At 43.1% G+C, this 18235-nt stretch overlaps 1 protein-coding gene across 6 annotated transcripts in view; it reads left to right on the top strand.

Annotated features, from left to right (window-relative positions):
- The window catches only part of KANK4 (KN motif and ankyrin repeat domains 4), a 152078-nt gene that overhangs the window by 77198 nt on the left and 56645 nt on the right, over positions 1-18235 (top strand). For 4 of the 6 annotated variants that reach the window (XM_083157656.1, XM_083157655.1, XM_083157654.1 and 1 more), the window contains one exon: positions 15628-15708. The exons of 1 other annotated variant lie outside the window; for it this stretch is intronic. In XM_083157656.1, the coding sequence (XP_083013782.1) occupies positions 15693-15708 (16 nt within the window). In that variant the 5' untranslated portion in view covers positions 15628-15692. Of the gene's footprint in view, positions 1-5795; positions 5951-15627; positions 15709-18235 lie in introns of those variants that run through there. One more of the 6 variants, XM_083157653.1, reaches the window with a different exon arrangement.

Below are 18235 nucleotides of genomic sequence, written 5' to 3'. Positions count from 1 at the left end.
CTTTCTGTAGTATTATATGTGGTCACTGAGGGTCTTTGTATTATATATCAGTTACTGATACTTTCGGTAGTATTATATGATGGTCACTGAAGGTCTTTGTATTATATATCAGTTACTGATACTTTCTGTAGTATTATATGATGGTCACTGAAGGTCTTTGTATTATATGTATCAGTTACTGATACTTTCTGTAGTATTATATGTGGTCACTGAAGGTCTTTGGGTACTTATGTAATATCTGGGCTCCCGTTTTTCTTATGAGACCGCGCTCGCCACGCTTCGGGCACGGTGGCTCTCTGCGCTCGACACACTATATAAAATCAACTCCATGCGTAGTTGGATAGTAGTGGTATGAAAAAATGTGGTGCATTTAACATGGGAGCCCAGATAATACATAAGTACTGGTCTTTGTGTTATATATCAGTTAAGGTGCGTACACACGGCTGCAATTATGCATTAAATCGCTGGCAAAATGGTCGCTCAGTGACCATATTGCCAGTAATTTAATGTGCAGCCAGCGATAAATGGCTGGGAGCGCGCTCCCGCGGCCAGCGCTTCATGGTCGCTGGTCGCAGGAGCTTGCTCCTCAGATTCTGCACAAAATTGCAGGTCGCTGGTGCACAAAGCACTGTGTACCAGCGACCAGCGACACTAGCCTCCTGCGCCGCCCGGGTACCCGCCCACCCGCCTTGTCACTCACCGCCTCACACGGAGACACGGAGCAAGCCCCTGCTTCTTGCTCCGGTCTTCCAGCGCGCCGCACACAGCAGCAGCTCCGATAATGAAGCCCACTACTACACAGCCGCACTATCCAGTAAGTGCATAGGCTGTAGTAGAGGGCATTGGTGTCGGGCAGCATGATTATGTTCATGCTGCCCATCGATGGTGATTTGCACCATCGGTGGGCAGCATGAGCATTACCATGCTGCCCCACATCAATAGTATCTGAGCAGATTAAAAATGAAGGGGGCATTGGTGTCGGGCAGCATGATTATGTTCATGCTGCCCATCGATGGTGATTTGCACCATCGGTGGGCAGCATGAGCATTACCATGCTGCCCCACATCAATAGTATCTGAGCAGATTAAAAATGAAGGGGGCATTGGTGTCGGGCAGCATGATTATGTTCATGCTGCCCATCGATGGTGATTTGCACCATCGGTGGGCAGCATGAGCATTACCATGCTGCCCCACACCAATAGTATCTGAGCAGATTAAAAATGAAGGGGGCATTGGTGTCGGGCAGCATGATTATGTTCATGCTGCCCATCGATGGTGATTTGCACCATCGGTGGGCAGCATGAGCATTACCATGCTGCCCCACACCAATAGTATGTGACCATATTAAAAATGAATAAATAAATAAATGAATAAAATTAATAAATGAATTTTTTTTTGGGTGGGGGGGGGGTTGGGGCAGTGGGGACCGGTGGCAGGGGCCACACGGCCGTCTTGTGCCCCCACACCCCTGGTGGGAGCGGGGCCCTAGCGGCTGCTGCCGCTAGATTATCCTGCCCCTACAAAGATGACCCCTGCTACATCTGTAGGTACTTGTGGATTATCACAGCTCCCATCGCATGCCATCACATGCCAAATGTAGTGGCATGAGATGGCATGCGATGGGATTCGATTTTAGCCGATTTATGGAAAAACCGCATGCGATCGCATCGCATACAAACAAATCGCATGCGATGCGATTGCACCCAATTTTGCACTGAAATGCATCCAAATGCATTGAAATGTGTAGGAAACATGTGAAATGCCCCCAAATGTCATTTTTCATAGTGTACCACCCCCACTATCAACGTCAACACGAAGCGTGGCGAGCGCAGCGAGCCCTGCGAGGGGACGCGGACACCTGTGAAGCCCGCGAGGGGATGCGGACACCTGTGAAGGTATCCGCGTCCCCTCGCGGGGCTCGCCATGCTTCGGGTTGATAGTGGGGGTGGTACACTATGAAAAATGACATTTGGGGGCATTTCACATGTTTCCTACACATTTCAATGCATTTGGATGTATTTGCGATGCGATTTTTTTAGCATACGATGGCCATCGTGGGAGCCGTGATACTCCACAAGTACACCATATACAGACTTCCCACAACCCATGTCAATCATAAATGAATTTAAATAGAGGGTAAAAAAAATCTAGTCAAAATTGCTAGCAATTTTCAGGGAAATTGCTGGTCCCTCTGAAAAACTGGACACCGAGCAATATATTACTCAGCAATATATTGCAAGCAATATATTGCTAGCAATATATCTCCCCTGTGTGTACACAGCATAACTGATTGTTTCTGTAGTATTATAGGGCGGTCACTAGTGACAACAAGTGTAGCTAATAAGGCTACTAGCGAGCAGTTGCACCATCATTATACTTGGTACAAGAGATCCATCTGAGATAAAATATCATTTCATTCTAATGATTATATCCATGTGATCCGCTTTATCTTACATCTGTCTGAGGAAAGTATGTACAATTGTCACTCCCGCCGGCCCAGAGCAACTAGGCAACTCTAATACCACTTTTCCACCAAAATTCCGGGGTCAAAGCTGGGATGTTTGGCCTGGGATTGTGTAGGGTCTCCACACTGGGGACACCATTTATACTGAAGGGAAAACCTGGGAAAGCAGAGCAGTGGACGGAGACTGGCAGGCACCGGTGGGGACCGGAGGGCATCTGTGGTGGGCAGTGGGAATCGGCAGTAGGTATGGCCATCGTTGGCAATTCTGCAACTGGCCATCGATAGTGCTAAACTATGCAATGGATGACCATCGATATTTTTACATATCAATGGTCATCCATTGTGTTTGATTGATTGGCCTTCGGGCCAATCAAAACATGGGGGCGGGGCTTCACGGGTGTCGGGGGGGCGGAGCGATGCTCCGTGTCCCGGCACTTTGAAAAAAAACCAAACAGCAATACATCGTTTTGCTGTTCCATCGATGGAGGGAAACCATCTGGTTCTCTCCCATCGATGGCAAAAGTATTCGACATCGGCCATGAACCATCGATGATTTCGAATCCCTAATCGGCAGTCAGTGAGAGGCAGCTCTGCAATGGCCAGCCTCCCATGCCCGAGTCAAAAATCCCAGGAAAGAGCCATTTCCAAAGCTTGTTACCTGGGTTTTACCTGGTAAAAACCCCTACTTATGTCCCGGATAAAAAATCCCGGGATTTTGGACGGTGGAAAAGTCAGAAGATCCATACAGTAACTGAACAACAAGACATGGCATCTACTTATGCATCAATGCTACTGGAAATCTGTGTGCATACATCTATTACAATTTGTACGGTCAATTTATTTATTTTTATTTATTTATTTATTTACAGTTTCCTATATAGTGCAGCATATTCCATTGTGCTTTACTATTGGAGACAACAGTGATTAAAGTTAAACAAACTGGGTAGAAACAAACCGACACAGAGGTAGGAGGGCCCTGCTCGCAAGCTTACAATCTATAGGGATAATAGGAGGGATGCATAAGGATAGAATTCCATAGCATGGCAGTCCCATCAGATTACTAGACGGTCCTGATGGGATGCAATTAGATATGAATGCTACTGGAGGATATGTGGGGGTTCCTGTATGATACACTTGCCTGAAGTGAGTTTTTAGGGAACGCTTGAAAGTTTGGAGTCAATTTAAAATAATATACTGTAATACTATATCATACTGCATATGCAGGCTTGGAAAGCAGTTACAGAACAGCCTATGTATGGATTCATATTGATCCAGTTCGCAGATATATACTCTTTCTATAAATCGGAACATGGCAGCGACTACTCTTTTGAGAAAAATCTCTCTTTGAAGAAGAGAAGGTTCTGGTAGCACTTTTCACCTGTAACATGATTATTTATTCCTTTCTTCCACTTCCAGCTCCCTTCCAGCACTCTAATCCCACAGTCCTTCCCAGTGCCCACTGGGGTGAGACTGGTGCGTTTATCTTAAAACGTGAGCACTTCATCAGGGGCACGCTGGCAGTAACTACTGTCTGACCGCCTGCACCGTTTTGGAATATAGACCCACCCACTTATTTTTGCAGCAGCAGCAGTAAGTGCAGCGCTAGCAAGGTAGAAACCATTATTTGTGTCCCGTGTTATAACGTAATTATCATTTTTACATTTTAGCTTCTCTTGAGACTACGACCTTACATCTAGACTCATTACAGATGGACTTTGCCTATTTTAAGACTATGCTGAAAACCTTGATTGTAAAAAACAGTGTATTTTATTTATTTTGCGATAGAATTCTATTTCTCCTTTTCAAATGGTTTTCTTTTTGAAGAGAGAATGCAGCTCCCGGCCATTACGCAGAGCACGGCCTGCTCTATGTTACTTTTGAAGGCATTACCTTGAATACTACGGTATATTCCGCATACTAATGCTTTCAGAGGTTACTTTAAGCCCGGCATAAAGCCTCCTGTGACTGTTCTATGTCTGTACAATGTACTATTATAAATACACGGCCGTCTCGCTGAACCATTCTGTGCGTCTGCGGTTAATTATTAAACAACCGTTTTTTTTGTGTTTTGTTTTTTTAGATTTAAAATTTCCCTTCACAACTTTATTTTGTTAGAGTTTCACTGTTATTTAACTGAATCTCTTTTGCTTGGATCTGAAGTTTGTAGAGGCATTTCCTATACACATTTAGATTTCAAACCTGCATTTTCACACCAGCGCCTTTCCAACCTCATGCCTCGTGTTATGCCTGAATATGAGTTAAGAGTAAAGTAAAAGGGAAAAAAGCCATTATTTTCAATGCAGCTTAAATACGGTCTGCTTTTGCACGCAGTCCAGAAATACTTGACAGCATTATTTGTATACAGCAATGTAGATTTCAGCTTGGACACACTTCCTCCCAAGTCTCATGCTGGGCATACTTGCCTGCTCTCCTGAAATGACCAAGTGTCTCCTGAATATCGAGAGGTGCCCCCCCCCCCCCCCCATGGAAAATGGGCACATTTTCAGGAGCCATCCAGGTTTACTGAATGGGTGATTATGCGTTTCGTGCTGAATTGTGTGAAATACGTCATCTCCCCCCTCGCCTATTGTACAGTGCCGATAATCTCTGCATTGTCTAGCAGGGGCGGGGCTATGATGCAAACCCACACCCCCTTGCACTATGTTATTCTTCTACCCGCTATGCCAAGCCACGTGCCTATATTGTGCACTGTTGTGCCAACCTGGCTGTCCCCTTCAGGATGCTGGGCACACACCAGGGCGATATCCCAGCCGGCCTGCCTTTCTTTTGAATTTTCAAATTCTGCCGCCGCGGACTGCCTGTCTCGCCGCTGCACCCACAGCCCCTGGGCGTTTCGTGCTGCCTGCCCGCTTCACATAGGTGTGTGCCAGCATTGCTTCACCGCTGGCACACACGGATCGGACCAACACATTGTGGGTGCTAAAAAGCACCACCGATTTGCAGCTGATGGGTCCGTTCCGACAAGGTTGTACCTGCAGTAGGTTCAATCTGTAGGTTCCACCCCAATGTGTACGGTACCGCGTTTCGGGTTGGATGGAATGTGAAACACATCCGGTTTGTTCAGATTTCTCATCCCGATCCGTCGGAATTGGACAAAATCAGCCCAAATCGGATAGGTGTATGGGCACCTTTACCGCCCTTTTTTTTCTTTCTGCTTTGCTCCCAGTTTAGAATGAGCCCCAGAGGCTGCGTATTACACACAGAGCGTAAAGCGCTCGCTGCCACAAACAAACTGAAAACCAGCTTCCAAAATTCTATGCTGTATTCCACCTTCTCCAAAAAAAACAATTTTTTTTTAAATCCTTTTATTTGCTTTGCTCTGAAGGTCACTGGTCACCTGACCGAGACTGTTAATAGGGAGAACACAGTATCTATCTGCTGTAAACAGTTCCCCCCATCAGCGATGGGAGCAGAATTTTCTGGGAGGGGAACGTCAGGCACTCGTGTGCTTTCCTGGGCATGCAGGTAGGAGCAGCTTCAATGACAGTGGGCAATATCATCTCCTGGAAAATTTGATTTTTCTATTTCCCTATGGGGATTTTATTTTTTTATATGTTCTTCCTTCTCTCCTCCAGCGACTGCAATGCAGGAGAAAGCGACAGCCCCCGGCTCCCTCTTCTTGCCGTGGTGCTAATGAGCAGTTGTTAATGTGTTTTTGATTTTCTTTTCCCCTTGCCTCATTTCAGATTGGATTATGTATTAGTTAATACACGGGGATGATAATTGCATCTCATTTCTGCGGCGTCTTGTTAAATTCCTTTTATGTGTGAATGTTATGTAAGATATGCTAATATTTTAATGATCTAGTTCTAGGACTGGGATGCTGCAGGTGAGATGTGGCGGTGGGGTTGCCATCGGTGATCTTTGTCCATTCATATCGCAAACGCACGACTGCAAAGTTAATAAATAATACTGTAATGCAGAACATTTGTTTTATCATTGAGTTGCTGTTTTAGCTGCGGAACCTGGCTTTGCACAGAGGGCTGTGTGTACCTATCTGTCACCAGGCTTTCTGTTGTATTTATCATCCCATTATGGTTTTGCGGTACAGGTGCACCTGAAATGTAAAACACCCAACACTAATAAATGACACAGCCAGCCAGGCTCCTGGTATATTATGTGACTGGCACAAGGATCATCGAGACATTTGTGCATTTGTTTCTGTAATATCATCAGCAGATAGGGAATGACTGTTGCTGGGATATTCAATTATACCTGCACTGCAAATTGTTGTCAAAAAAATGACTTGGAAGGCAGAGGGGGCTGCTCAACTGCCTGGCGGAATTAGCATAAGCCAGGAATAACATCACAAACATGCACTGTAGCTAGGACAATCTGTTCCATCAATGTGTTTTTATTTAGAATATAGCCCCCCCCCCCCCCTATATAATTAAGGACCCACCTGGTGAGCAATTTGCAGCAAAGAGTATTAGAATATACTCTTAGAGGGGATTGTGCCCCCCCCCCCCCCCCCCCCGCCACCACCATAACAAAAGCTCTGCGATTAAGATTAAATAGATTTTAAAGCATTTGCTTATTCTCATTCTTCTTGCTAAAATGCTAAATAGATCTTTAGAATGTAAACTTATACAGGGTGTCAAACAACGAGACGCGGCTGTCAGTGGCGCTGGCGGGGGTTTAGGTTCTGTGAAATTAAACTTGTTTTTGTCAGCAACAGTGTGGGCACATCTCACGTGGAACGGCTTGAATCCATGTTGTTCTCTTGTTAAAATGAGTTAGAATCAGTAGAACAGCTGCTGATGGGAAGCAATTTTCCTTTGGACTTCTCCCTCTGTCTTTGGTTGACTCGTACGAACAAATCCATTGGCAAATTGGTAGCTCTCCTTAAGCCCGATACACACTAGACCATAAAGTGAAAGATGTATTTCAGAAAAGCCCATTCGGAAAGATATCTTTTGCTTTAACCCTTTGAATGCCAAGGGCATTTGTCAAAACAGGTGTGAAGATTTTCAAGCAAACATTTGTATTCCTCATAATGACCTGTAATGTTTCCTTATATAGGAAATGTAATCTGTTACATAACATTTTTGGTACTTGTTTCCTAGCCCGGCGCCCGTCGTGGGTGATCGCATACCTTAAGTTAAGGTTTTTAGGGGTACTTTCTTTTTAAATTTAAAAAAAGAACAATCCCCGAAAAGAAAAAAACCCGATCATCCAGCACAGCATGGCGACATTCAATTTGTCAAAAGATTTAGATGACAGGAGAGAAAAATTAAACAATGGCCTGGACCTCCTATCGGGCAGTGAAATGGATACAAATGATCCGGCAAACAGAAGTTGGTCGGAAGATCTCTTCTCTCTTAAACAGGTACAAATCAAGCAAAGTAAAACGTGGTGGAATAAGAACACATTCGACAACTACTTGAAGAACAACATAACCCCTAGGGGATTACGACCGAGAGTGTTCCCCACGTATGAACTTGCTACAGAAGAGCTTAAGAAAGAATGGGAGCACACCCTGACACAATGTTCCACGGATCTAATTAAGATATTGATAAAGCATGATGAGATCTTGCTAAATCAATATACAAAAGATATATCAATACTGGCCGAAAAGCTGAGGAAGTTTGAAGGACTCGACAAATTTCAATCTATGTACAACAGATATAAGAAAGAGGTAGAAGAATTTGAAGCCACTGTGATAGAGAGGAAGCGTAGGAAACTACAAAGGGACAAGACGGACTTCGCCCAAGGCACTGTCTATAGATGGAGAACTTATAACCCTAGAAATAGAAGCGAGACTAGGAACCACTACTCTACATCAGAGGTTGACTCGTCCGAAGGAGAGGGCCCTTTGAGCATGTTTGACAGCAACCGTAGGCCTTTTTTAGACATGACCCCAAGGAACAGTCGTTCCAACCTAGAAGATACAAGACCAGGCGGGGCAAGGGGAACAAGAAGAAAGCGAGAATACAGAGACTGGAGAGAAGAGCCGAGAGAGAGACGCCAGTACAAGAAGTAGAGGACAACCTAAGAGTTATTAACCTCTCTACAAGAATACTTAGTACAGACGAAACATCTTTATTATCTAAAGGCTTATCCTTCTCACCTGTCAGTAAACCTGACCGATTTGATTGTGAGAAAGATATCCAGCTCTTCGCACGGAAAATACTCCTTAAAAAATTCTTCAGTACCCAAAAAAGGCTACAGGAACGATACTCCAACATCAATACCGCTTCCTCTTTTTCCAAAGAAGATTTGGAAATTTTAAAGATCCTAGAAGACCTTGAACTCGAAAGAGATGAAGATGAATCAAGGATCCAGCCATATAACAGCCAATTGCTTCAAAAGAAATCTATGTTCTTCCCGGACTTTAAGATTTGTCCACCAGTAAAAGTCTATCTGGATCTTATATCAAAAGATCTGGACAAACTCCTCAGCCAGTCAGATCCGTTGGAAAGTCACCATGACAATTTAACAACTGGAGAAAGGATGGCCCTCAAAGAAATTGCTAAATGGGAGGACATAATCATCAAACCCTCCGATAAGGGGGGAAATGTGGTTTTATGGCCAAGATCCATGTATATCCAGGAACTAAACAAACAACTTAACGATAAAAAATGCTACAAGATTCTTCCCTTTAACCCAACCACCAACTACCTTCACATGTACAAAAATATGATCGAGAATGCATGGAAGGATAATATTATCACTAAGAAAGATTACGAATTTTTACAAGTAGACTCTCCGGTAACCCCAACATTATATCTATTACCAAAAATTCACAAAAATGAAACAACACCACCAGGAAGGCCCATCATGTCGGGGGTAGGATGTTTAACAGAAAAAGCAAGCATTTACATCGATCAGTACTTACGACATCATGTACTTTCCCTACCCTCGTACGTAAGAGACACAATGGATGTCCTCCGTAAACTTCAGGATATAACAGTAGGACCGGATACATGGTTGGCCACATATGATGTCGAGAGTCTGTATACTAGTATACATCATGACAACGGCATCAATGCAACCAAATTCTTTCTTAGCATGAACCGACAAAATAACTTCAACTCCTTTTTGATTCAATTATTGGAGTTTGTGCTCACCAAAAATTATTTCACATGCAATGAGAAGCACTACCTCCAGGTAAAGGGGACTGCGATGGGGACAGCTTGTGCCCCAACGTACGCGAACCTTTACCTGGGGTGGTGGGAAAGGGAAGTCATGTTTGCCGAAACCAATAACATCTATACGGATCATGTGGTATTATATCTCAGATATATAGATGACATCCTATTGATATGGGATGGAGACCAAAAAGAACTGGAGACATTTATCGATATCTTGAACCACAATACCTTAGATCTCAAATTAACAGGCAACTGTAGCAAAGAAACAGTAAATTTCCTGGATTTGTGCATACGAATCGAAGACAACGGCCACATCTCTACGGACAATTACCGTAAGGAAACTGCCACAAATAGCCTTCTTCACGCAACAAGCTCTCATCACCCAGCCACTATCAGAGCTATACCTAAAGGAGAAATCCTAAGAACTAAGAGAAACTGTTCACAGACCACCGACTTTGCTATAAGAGAACAACAACTCTGTGAGAGACTTCACCAAAGAGGCTATAGCAAGAGATCAGTAAAGAAAGCCAAGAAAGAAGTAAGAGAACGCCCTCGAGAGTCACTTCTGATCCCAAAAATTAGAACTAAAAAAGAAGAACCAGTAAGGTTCATTGGGACCTTTAGTAACAAGTGGCGCGAAATAAATGAAATCTTACAAAAACACTGGCCAGTTCTCCACACGGATACTGATTTAATGGGTATCCTCCCCAAAAAGGTCCAGATCAGCTGGAGACGTTCAAACAATTTGAAGGATGTCTTGGTCCAGAGCCATTTGTCTAAAATACAGAAACCTCTTATCTCCAAGAAGGGATCCTACTGCTGTCGCCAATGCAAAGCATGCCCCTTTATGGTACCCACAACGAGTTACCGTGATAGATATGGAAAAAAATGGAATATAAATGATTACATCAACTGCACCACGGAGGGAGTAGTGTATCATTTAAAATGTCCATGTAACCATATCTATATTGGGAAGACAAAAAGGAAACTTAAAGTAAGAATCTTGGAGCATGTAAACAGCATAAAGAGAGCAAAACAAGACAAAATCAACTTTAAAAACCTCACCCCAATAGCTTCCCATTTCCTATCACACCATGAAGGAAATCCTCTGGGATTGCAAGCATTTGGGATGAGACACATACGACTAAACATCAGAGGAGGGGATGTAGACAAGAAACTGTTACAATTTGAGACACAAATGATCTTCATGATGGATAGTGTATATCCAAAAGGTCTCAATGAGAACAATAGTTACATACATTTCCTTTGAAATATCTCCAGGCCACATCCCCACATAACATATGCCCCCCTCCTCTCCTCTCTTTCATGCTCCCCCTCTCCTTTACCCTCCAACTTCCTTTTATAACCAACACGGCTTTCCTCATCTTAATCTCTAAAAACCGTGACCACAGATATGAATATGATATATAAAGACCATATCATGAACCAAAGATATGCCGAAGAGATTACTATATTTAATATACATCAGAATAATTATAAGAGAATGCTAAAACGTATCAGACAAATTCTGATTAAACAAAAGGATACCAAAATATTCAGAAATAATCTATGTATGGTATATCCAACAATTCCATAAATAAAAATGACAGATTAATGACAGATATAAATATTAATTAATGACAAATTAATGACAAGATGTATCAAACCTCTTCACAAATTATTTCCTCATACTTCATTATATTCAATTAAGATGAATTCTTGCACAATCACAAAGGTTTTCCACTCACAAAGGTTTTTCTGTTTTATCACACCATCACCAATCTTTTACACCGCCATCTTAATGAATTGAGACATCAAAACATCATTTACACAATAAGAACCTATCCAGTATAACACTCCTATCACCATTTGAAATATGGTCCAAAAATCACAATACACTCATTATTATCTTCCATGTAATACTCACACCCCTTTATTTTGGTATACTCACTACACAAATTATTTATATATTCATTTATCATCAATAATTTGTCTTGACCCATGCACAACGTTTTAATATATAATAATTTGATATATATTATTTATTCAAACATCCGATCTCAAATTATGCAAGTACATATACAAATATAAAAAACAATATTGATTATTTATTTATTTTCAAAATTAATCTGTCTTGACTCACGCACAACGTTTTAATATATATTAATTATCTAAATATTTGATTTCAAATAATGCAAGCACATATATATATAAAACAATATTGATTATTAGTGCATAATATACCAGATTACATAGTCCAAAAATTCCCTCCTTGTAACTTATAATTATTTTGTCTGAGATAATAAGCGATTATCCAATGCACCCCCCAGATTTAGGGACACATAAACGGGTTTATTATAAAGAAACAGGGACTACCTGTACCCTGCATGAGGCATAATTGAACTTCATGAAGAAACAGTGGATGAGGAAAACACGTGAACTCAAATACAGCCTGTAATTGGTGGCTGCGCATTTAAATACCATCCAAGCAGAATGATCGGGTTCTGCCTTGAAAAAACTGTCATAGTGAAACGCGCGTCGGCGTTCACATGTCCTAAATGTTAGGTCCTCAATGATTGTGATTAATGTGATGCTATAACTGTTATAGATTGTATTTTTGCGGAGTGACAGTGCAGCGTTAACACGCGACTGTACCCGCTTTACCGGCTGTCAGAACACAGCCAAAAGCAGCGTCTGGCTTGTCCGCTCAAAACTGTTACTTACAGCATATGGACACAGCGACAGAGAGGTGCCAGCATACGAATGCACCCGCTCTGTCGACTGCACCCACACAGCACAGCGTTAATACGCGACTGTACCCGCTCTCTTGGCTGCCTTCTAAAAACTGTCAGACACAGCACATGGTAGCACGAGAGTGCACCCGCTCTGTTGGCTGCACCCATACGGCCGGAGTAACGGCTGATTTATCTAACTGAAACCAGCATATGCATACGCAAAACTGGCACAACTTTAAATATACAAGCTGCACCCGCTATGCCGACTGTAACAATACAGCAGGAGTAGCGGCTGATCTAGCCGCAAGAAACCTTACTATATATCTGTGCAGCTGGTGAGAACTAATGTACCAACTGCAGGTGCTCTGCTAGGCTGTACAGATACAGCAGAAATAACGGCTGATCTATCTGTAATAACTGCTATAAAGATAACACAAACTTAATGTACATCTGCACTCGCACTGTCAGCTATATCGACATAGCAGAAGTAGCGACACACTTTCTCTACAATCGGCTGGATCAGTGCAACATCAGCACATACCAGCTTTTGCTAACAGTACGCTCCTAATGCTATAAGAACCCATTATCATCATACATACATTTATGAACAAGCAAAAAAGAATATAACCACTGTATCACCCAAGCCAGAACAGTGTTTGATCTAAAGCTTGCAATCGTATGTAAAAACCAACCTTCTCTTGAATCACTTGGAACCATGTTATTTATGTAACCCTATGTGTGCAAAAATAAAAATCAATTGTACAAATGTTCTCTAATGAATATAAAAAAAACCATATAAAAAATAACTGCATATAAGGTGATATACACCAGCAGATATTGTATGGAAATTCACAAGAATACATCTGCAAGAATATAGGATGTGATACACACCAGCAGATAACGTATTCAACCACAGAATATATACCAGTGAATCAGCGGCATATATAAAGCTGAAGCAGAGTCAGCAACAGCCATAACTGCCTCCTATATAGTTGCAACATCTGTACAAATTTGTTTTGTTGAAACCTGCCATCAATTAATATACGACCCTAGAAATATCAGTTGCTTTCAGCATATACACCAATTGTTTAGCCGGCAGCAATAAATTGAGATTGCGGAAACACAATTTACAATAGTGGAACCCGCATTAAAATCATATCTTGTGAAACTGGCTATCAACAATTATATCTAAAAAAGTTGTAAAAATTTTATTGTCCCACAAGGATTGTATAACCAGCAATATTACTAATATCATAGGCTGATAACATGTTAAATTAAAATTACCAACTCCCACAAAATAAGACCTGCTAAATTGGATAACCGGCAATACCAGCTGGACAATTTCAATCCTACTATTTTCAGTCTGCACAAGTGGATGGACGGTAGACATGTTAAACAACCTGTAGGGACCAAAGCTGCACAGACAGTCTAATCTATTAATAGAAGGAACTGGAACAGCAACAATAAGATCTACAGCAACATTGTGTATTCTCATTTTCAAGCACAATTACAGTATAATTGTTTATGCTGATAAAGCAACTAAGTATAATCCATTCTAAAATTGGCAACAGTCTCAACCTATCAAGTGCACATAAAACAAAGAATTAAACTATTGATATTGGGTGACAACCACTAAATGATTCATTTGTGAACATTTAAACTCGCATAAAACAGTCAACAACAGAATAACCTAAGAACAGCATCACAAAGGGAGCAACGCTGTAAATAATAGATTAATAATTTAATTAACACAGTGAAGGAATAACGTACCCACGTCCTTGTAAAACTCCCTAATATATAAGGACCTAACACAATATATAAAAAAGGACACAAATCACATTTGAAGTGTATTTTATTATTTAAAACCTATAAAATTAATAAAGGGTTTTTCACACATATATATGTACTTGGAATATTTCACATACTGGACAGTTTTATTTTAAATATATTCTAATAAAGAAAAACTTTTAACTCATACATTCTTCTTTAAACCTCTTTTTGTGCGCCAACAAAAAAGACATTCTTCTCTGTCCCTTTTTGTCTTAAGTTAAGGTAACTTAAGGTATGCGATGGACGCGACCGACACCATATTTGGCTATTATTAGCCTTTATTGCCGGCAATGAGACAATTGCGTTTATCGCGTCCATCGCATGCCATTATAATGGCACGCGATGCGACCGACGCGATATTTCATAGGGAGCAAAGGTAATTTGCCAGCTATTACAAAATCGCGTTGATCGCGTCCATCGCATGCCATTATAATGGCATGCGATGCGATCAACAATAGGGAACAATGTTAAATGGGCCAATGGCCCAGATATTTGATTGTATAGGCACCCTAATGGGTAATGTGTATGTGAAATGCCCCCCCATTGTTAATGGCAACCCACAATTAATGGCAACCCAAAGCGTGGCGAGCATAGCGAGCCAGCGAGGGGCGGCGGTACGTGTCCTACGACCTTTTCATACCCCCGCTATCCACGTCGGCGAGGATTTGATTTATATAGTGTGGCGAGCGCAGCGAACCACCGAGCCCGAAGCGTGGCGAGCGGATGCGTAATACATGTGAAGTAATGCGCGTCCCCTCGCGGGGCTCGGTGGCTCGGTGCGCTCGCCACACTATATAAAATCAACTCCACGCCAACGTGGATAGTGGGGGTATGAAAAGGTCGGAGGACGCGTACCGCCGCCCCTCATGGGCTCGCTGCGCTCGCCACACTTTGGGTTGGCGTTGATCGTGGGGTGGCGTTAACAATGGGGGGCATTTCACCCATGAGGGTGGGTATACAATGAAAATTGAGGTCTGGGGGGCATTTTACATTGGGGCCACTGTAAAATCGGGTCTCAGGGACCATTTTACATTGGTTCCATTGTAAAAAATCGCGTTGATCGCATCGCATGATTTTTTGGGTCCCGATGGATGCAATTAAAATCGCTGGCGCCGTGCTAGGAAACAAGTACCCATTTTTTAATTTGAATTTATATAAAAAATTTGAGGGTTGCCGTCATTTTTTTGTGGATATTTTGAACATCTCTCACAGAGATGTTGGCACTCAAAGGGTTTTGTAGCGTGTACGCTTGATGTCCTTAACGATGCTCCCCCACCCACCGCATGTAAACGACTCCCTCCCCCGTCCAGCATGTCGGGACGAGGGAGGTCCTCGTTAACGGCGGCCATGCTACAGCGGCCTAATGTGTATGGGGCTTTAAACATAACAGTCTGCCTTGTAATTGTGCGTTAGATGTTTTGAATAAAGCCGACATATGGTCAGTTTGGATATCTTAAAACATACTGTATTCTCTTTTCTCTAGGCCTCACACGCTACTGTTTGTGGATGAAGTCTGGTAGATAATCGTGGGTGAAAAAAGTCCAAAATATGGAAAAAGCAAATGGTACGTAACTCTAGCGGTGATCTTAAACTAGAACGGTCGACCGGCATAGGCCCCCTGGGGTTGCCGTGAGACTCTTGCAGGTGTGCACCGAGTTGGTGGTCCAGGATCAAATCGAATCAAATGTCCTTGTGTTTCCCTCCTATGTCGCTATAGATTGTAAGCTCGCAGCAGGGCCCTCTTACCTCCAGGTTTGTCTGTTGTTACCTGTTGTTTGTTTTATCACTGTCTACAGTAAAGCGCAACGGAATCGGCTGCGCTATATAAGAAACTGTAACGGAATCTGCTGCGCTATATAAGAAACTAACAGAATCTGCTGCGCTATATAAGACACTGTAACGGAATCTGCTGCGCTATATAAGACACTGTAACGGAATCTGCTGCGCTATATAAGAAACTGTAACGGATTCTGCTGCGCTATATAAGTCACTGTAACGGAATCTGCTGCGCTATATAAGACACTAACGGAATCTGCTGCGCTATATAAGACACTGTAACGGAATCTTCTGCGCTATATAAGACACTGTAATGGAATCTGCTGCGCTGTATAAGAACCTGTAACGGAATCTGCTGCGCTATATAAGACGCTGTAACGGAATCTGCTGCGCTATATAAGAACCTGTAACGGAATCTGCTGCGCTATATAAGACGCTGTAACGGAATCTGCTGTGCTATATAAGACACTGTAACGGAATCTGCTGCGCTATATAAGAACCTGTAACAGAATCTGCTGCGCTATATTAGACACTGCAACGGTATCTGCTGCGCTATATAAGACACTGTAACGGAATCTGCTGCGCTATATAAGACACTGCAACGGAATCTGCTGCGCTATATAAGACACTGTAACGGAATCTGCTGCGCTATATAAGACACTGCAACCGAATCTGCTGTGCTATATAAGACACTGTAACGGAATCTGCTGCGCTATATAAGACACTGTAACGGAATCTGCTGCGCTATATAAGACACTGTAACGGAATCTGCTGCGCTATATAAGACACTGTAACGGAATCTGCTGCGCTATATAAGACGCTGTAACGGAATCTGCTGCGCTATATTAGACACTGTAACGGAATCTGCTGCACTATATAAAAGCTGTAAATAAATAAATGATTTATGGTAGTTAAAACCAGTGCTAGCGGCTGCCAGTCACAGAACATGTGGACCAGGGCCGAATTAAGGTCTGTGGGGGCACTGGACAACAAAAGGTATAGGCCCCCCCCCCCAGACAGCGGCAGATGCGAGCGCTGCTGACTTCCCATCCACCACAGGGACCCCACCATTCAATTCACATCCGCCGCAGGGCCCCCCAGCCCGCCCGGCACTGCCAGATCCCACGCCCGCCCCACGCTGCGTGATCCCGCTGCCTGCCGCCCACCACCACAGCAGTGGGGAAGCCGGTGTGGGGGGCCCTGGGTTGACCCCCCCTGTTGCCCCGTGGATAATCCGCCACTGATGTGGACTATCAGAAGCACAAATGTGTACCACCACGTAACTGACCATGTGGAGCAAATTTACTAAAGCTTTTAAATATTAAAATAGGTGACATCTGATACGTTGCTAAGGGAAACGTCACCTCTTTTCATTTTTAGAAGCTTTAGTAAATGTACCCCTTAGGGTGACAGGTAGGAACTATTTGCTTGATTTAATATTTTGTATCCTAGAGGTGCTGTGAAAAGAACGCAGATATTCTAGGGCTCCGTGATTCAGAAACGTTTGGGAACCACCGACCTGTGCATTTGTAGCAGCCGGGGGAAAGGGAAATAAAATTTGAGCTTTTCATTTGGAAGCATTAAAGCAAAAATAAAGCAGGCAGGCGCGGCGTAATTGTGTTCTAGCACAGCATTATAACCCTGAGAAGCAAGAGGTTTGCATCTATTATAAGTCATTTTCATAATTATTCCCATTGTATGGAATTTCTGTAGTATAAGTCGAAAAAGGTCTACATACATACATGGTCAAAATGTCAACATGAGCATCAGTGGTGTAACTATGAAATTTGCTTCCCCCTGTCAAAAATGTTGTCAGCGACCCCCCCCCCCCCCCCCCCCCCCCAAAAAAAAAATGTTGGCAGCACTCTCCCCTACACCCTCCACAGGTAGAGTTAACCCCCCCACCCCCCCGCCCGCGCGCGCCTTACCCCTTCCGCATCCACTGTCGATCTTGTCTGCGGTCCCGTCTCGGCTCTCCTGGCTCCTGCTGCCACCTCCTCTAGCATCCTCAAAAACTGTCTGCTGTATGGGGGCAGTCATTTTGTGTGTGTCACTTTTCATTAGCAGCAGGACTCGGAGCCAGGGAGAGCCGGGACGGGATCGCAGACAGATGCGTGGCAGCGGGTAACAATAGCCCTGCAGCCCCCCTCCCCCGCCCACACTTTCTAAGCGCCTCCCCGCCATCACGGGCTCTGCGAGGGCTATTGTTATGCCACTGATGAGCATCAGGTAGACATGGAAAAGGCTGACGTATTTCATGAGTTTTTTTATATTTTCAAGTGGGCATAGAGTGAGAATAGAATACTGTGCGCGAA

Source organism: Crinia signifera, chromosome 8 (assembly GCF_055691185.1).
Source record: "Crinia signifera chromosome 8, ASM5569118v1, whole genome shotgun sequence".
NCBI classification, from domain to species: Eukaryota; Metazoa; Chordata; class Amphibia; order Anura; family Myobatrachidae; genus Crinia; species Crinia signifera.
Note: the sequence above shows the minus strand (reverse complement) of the source record. Positions and strands in the feature narration are given on the sequence as shown.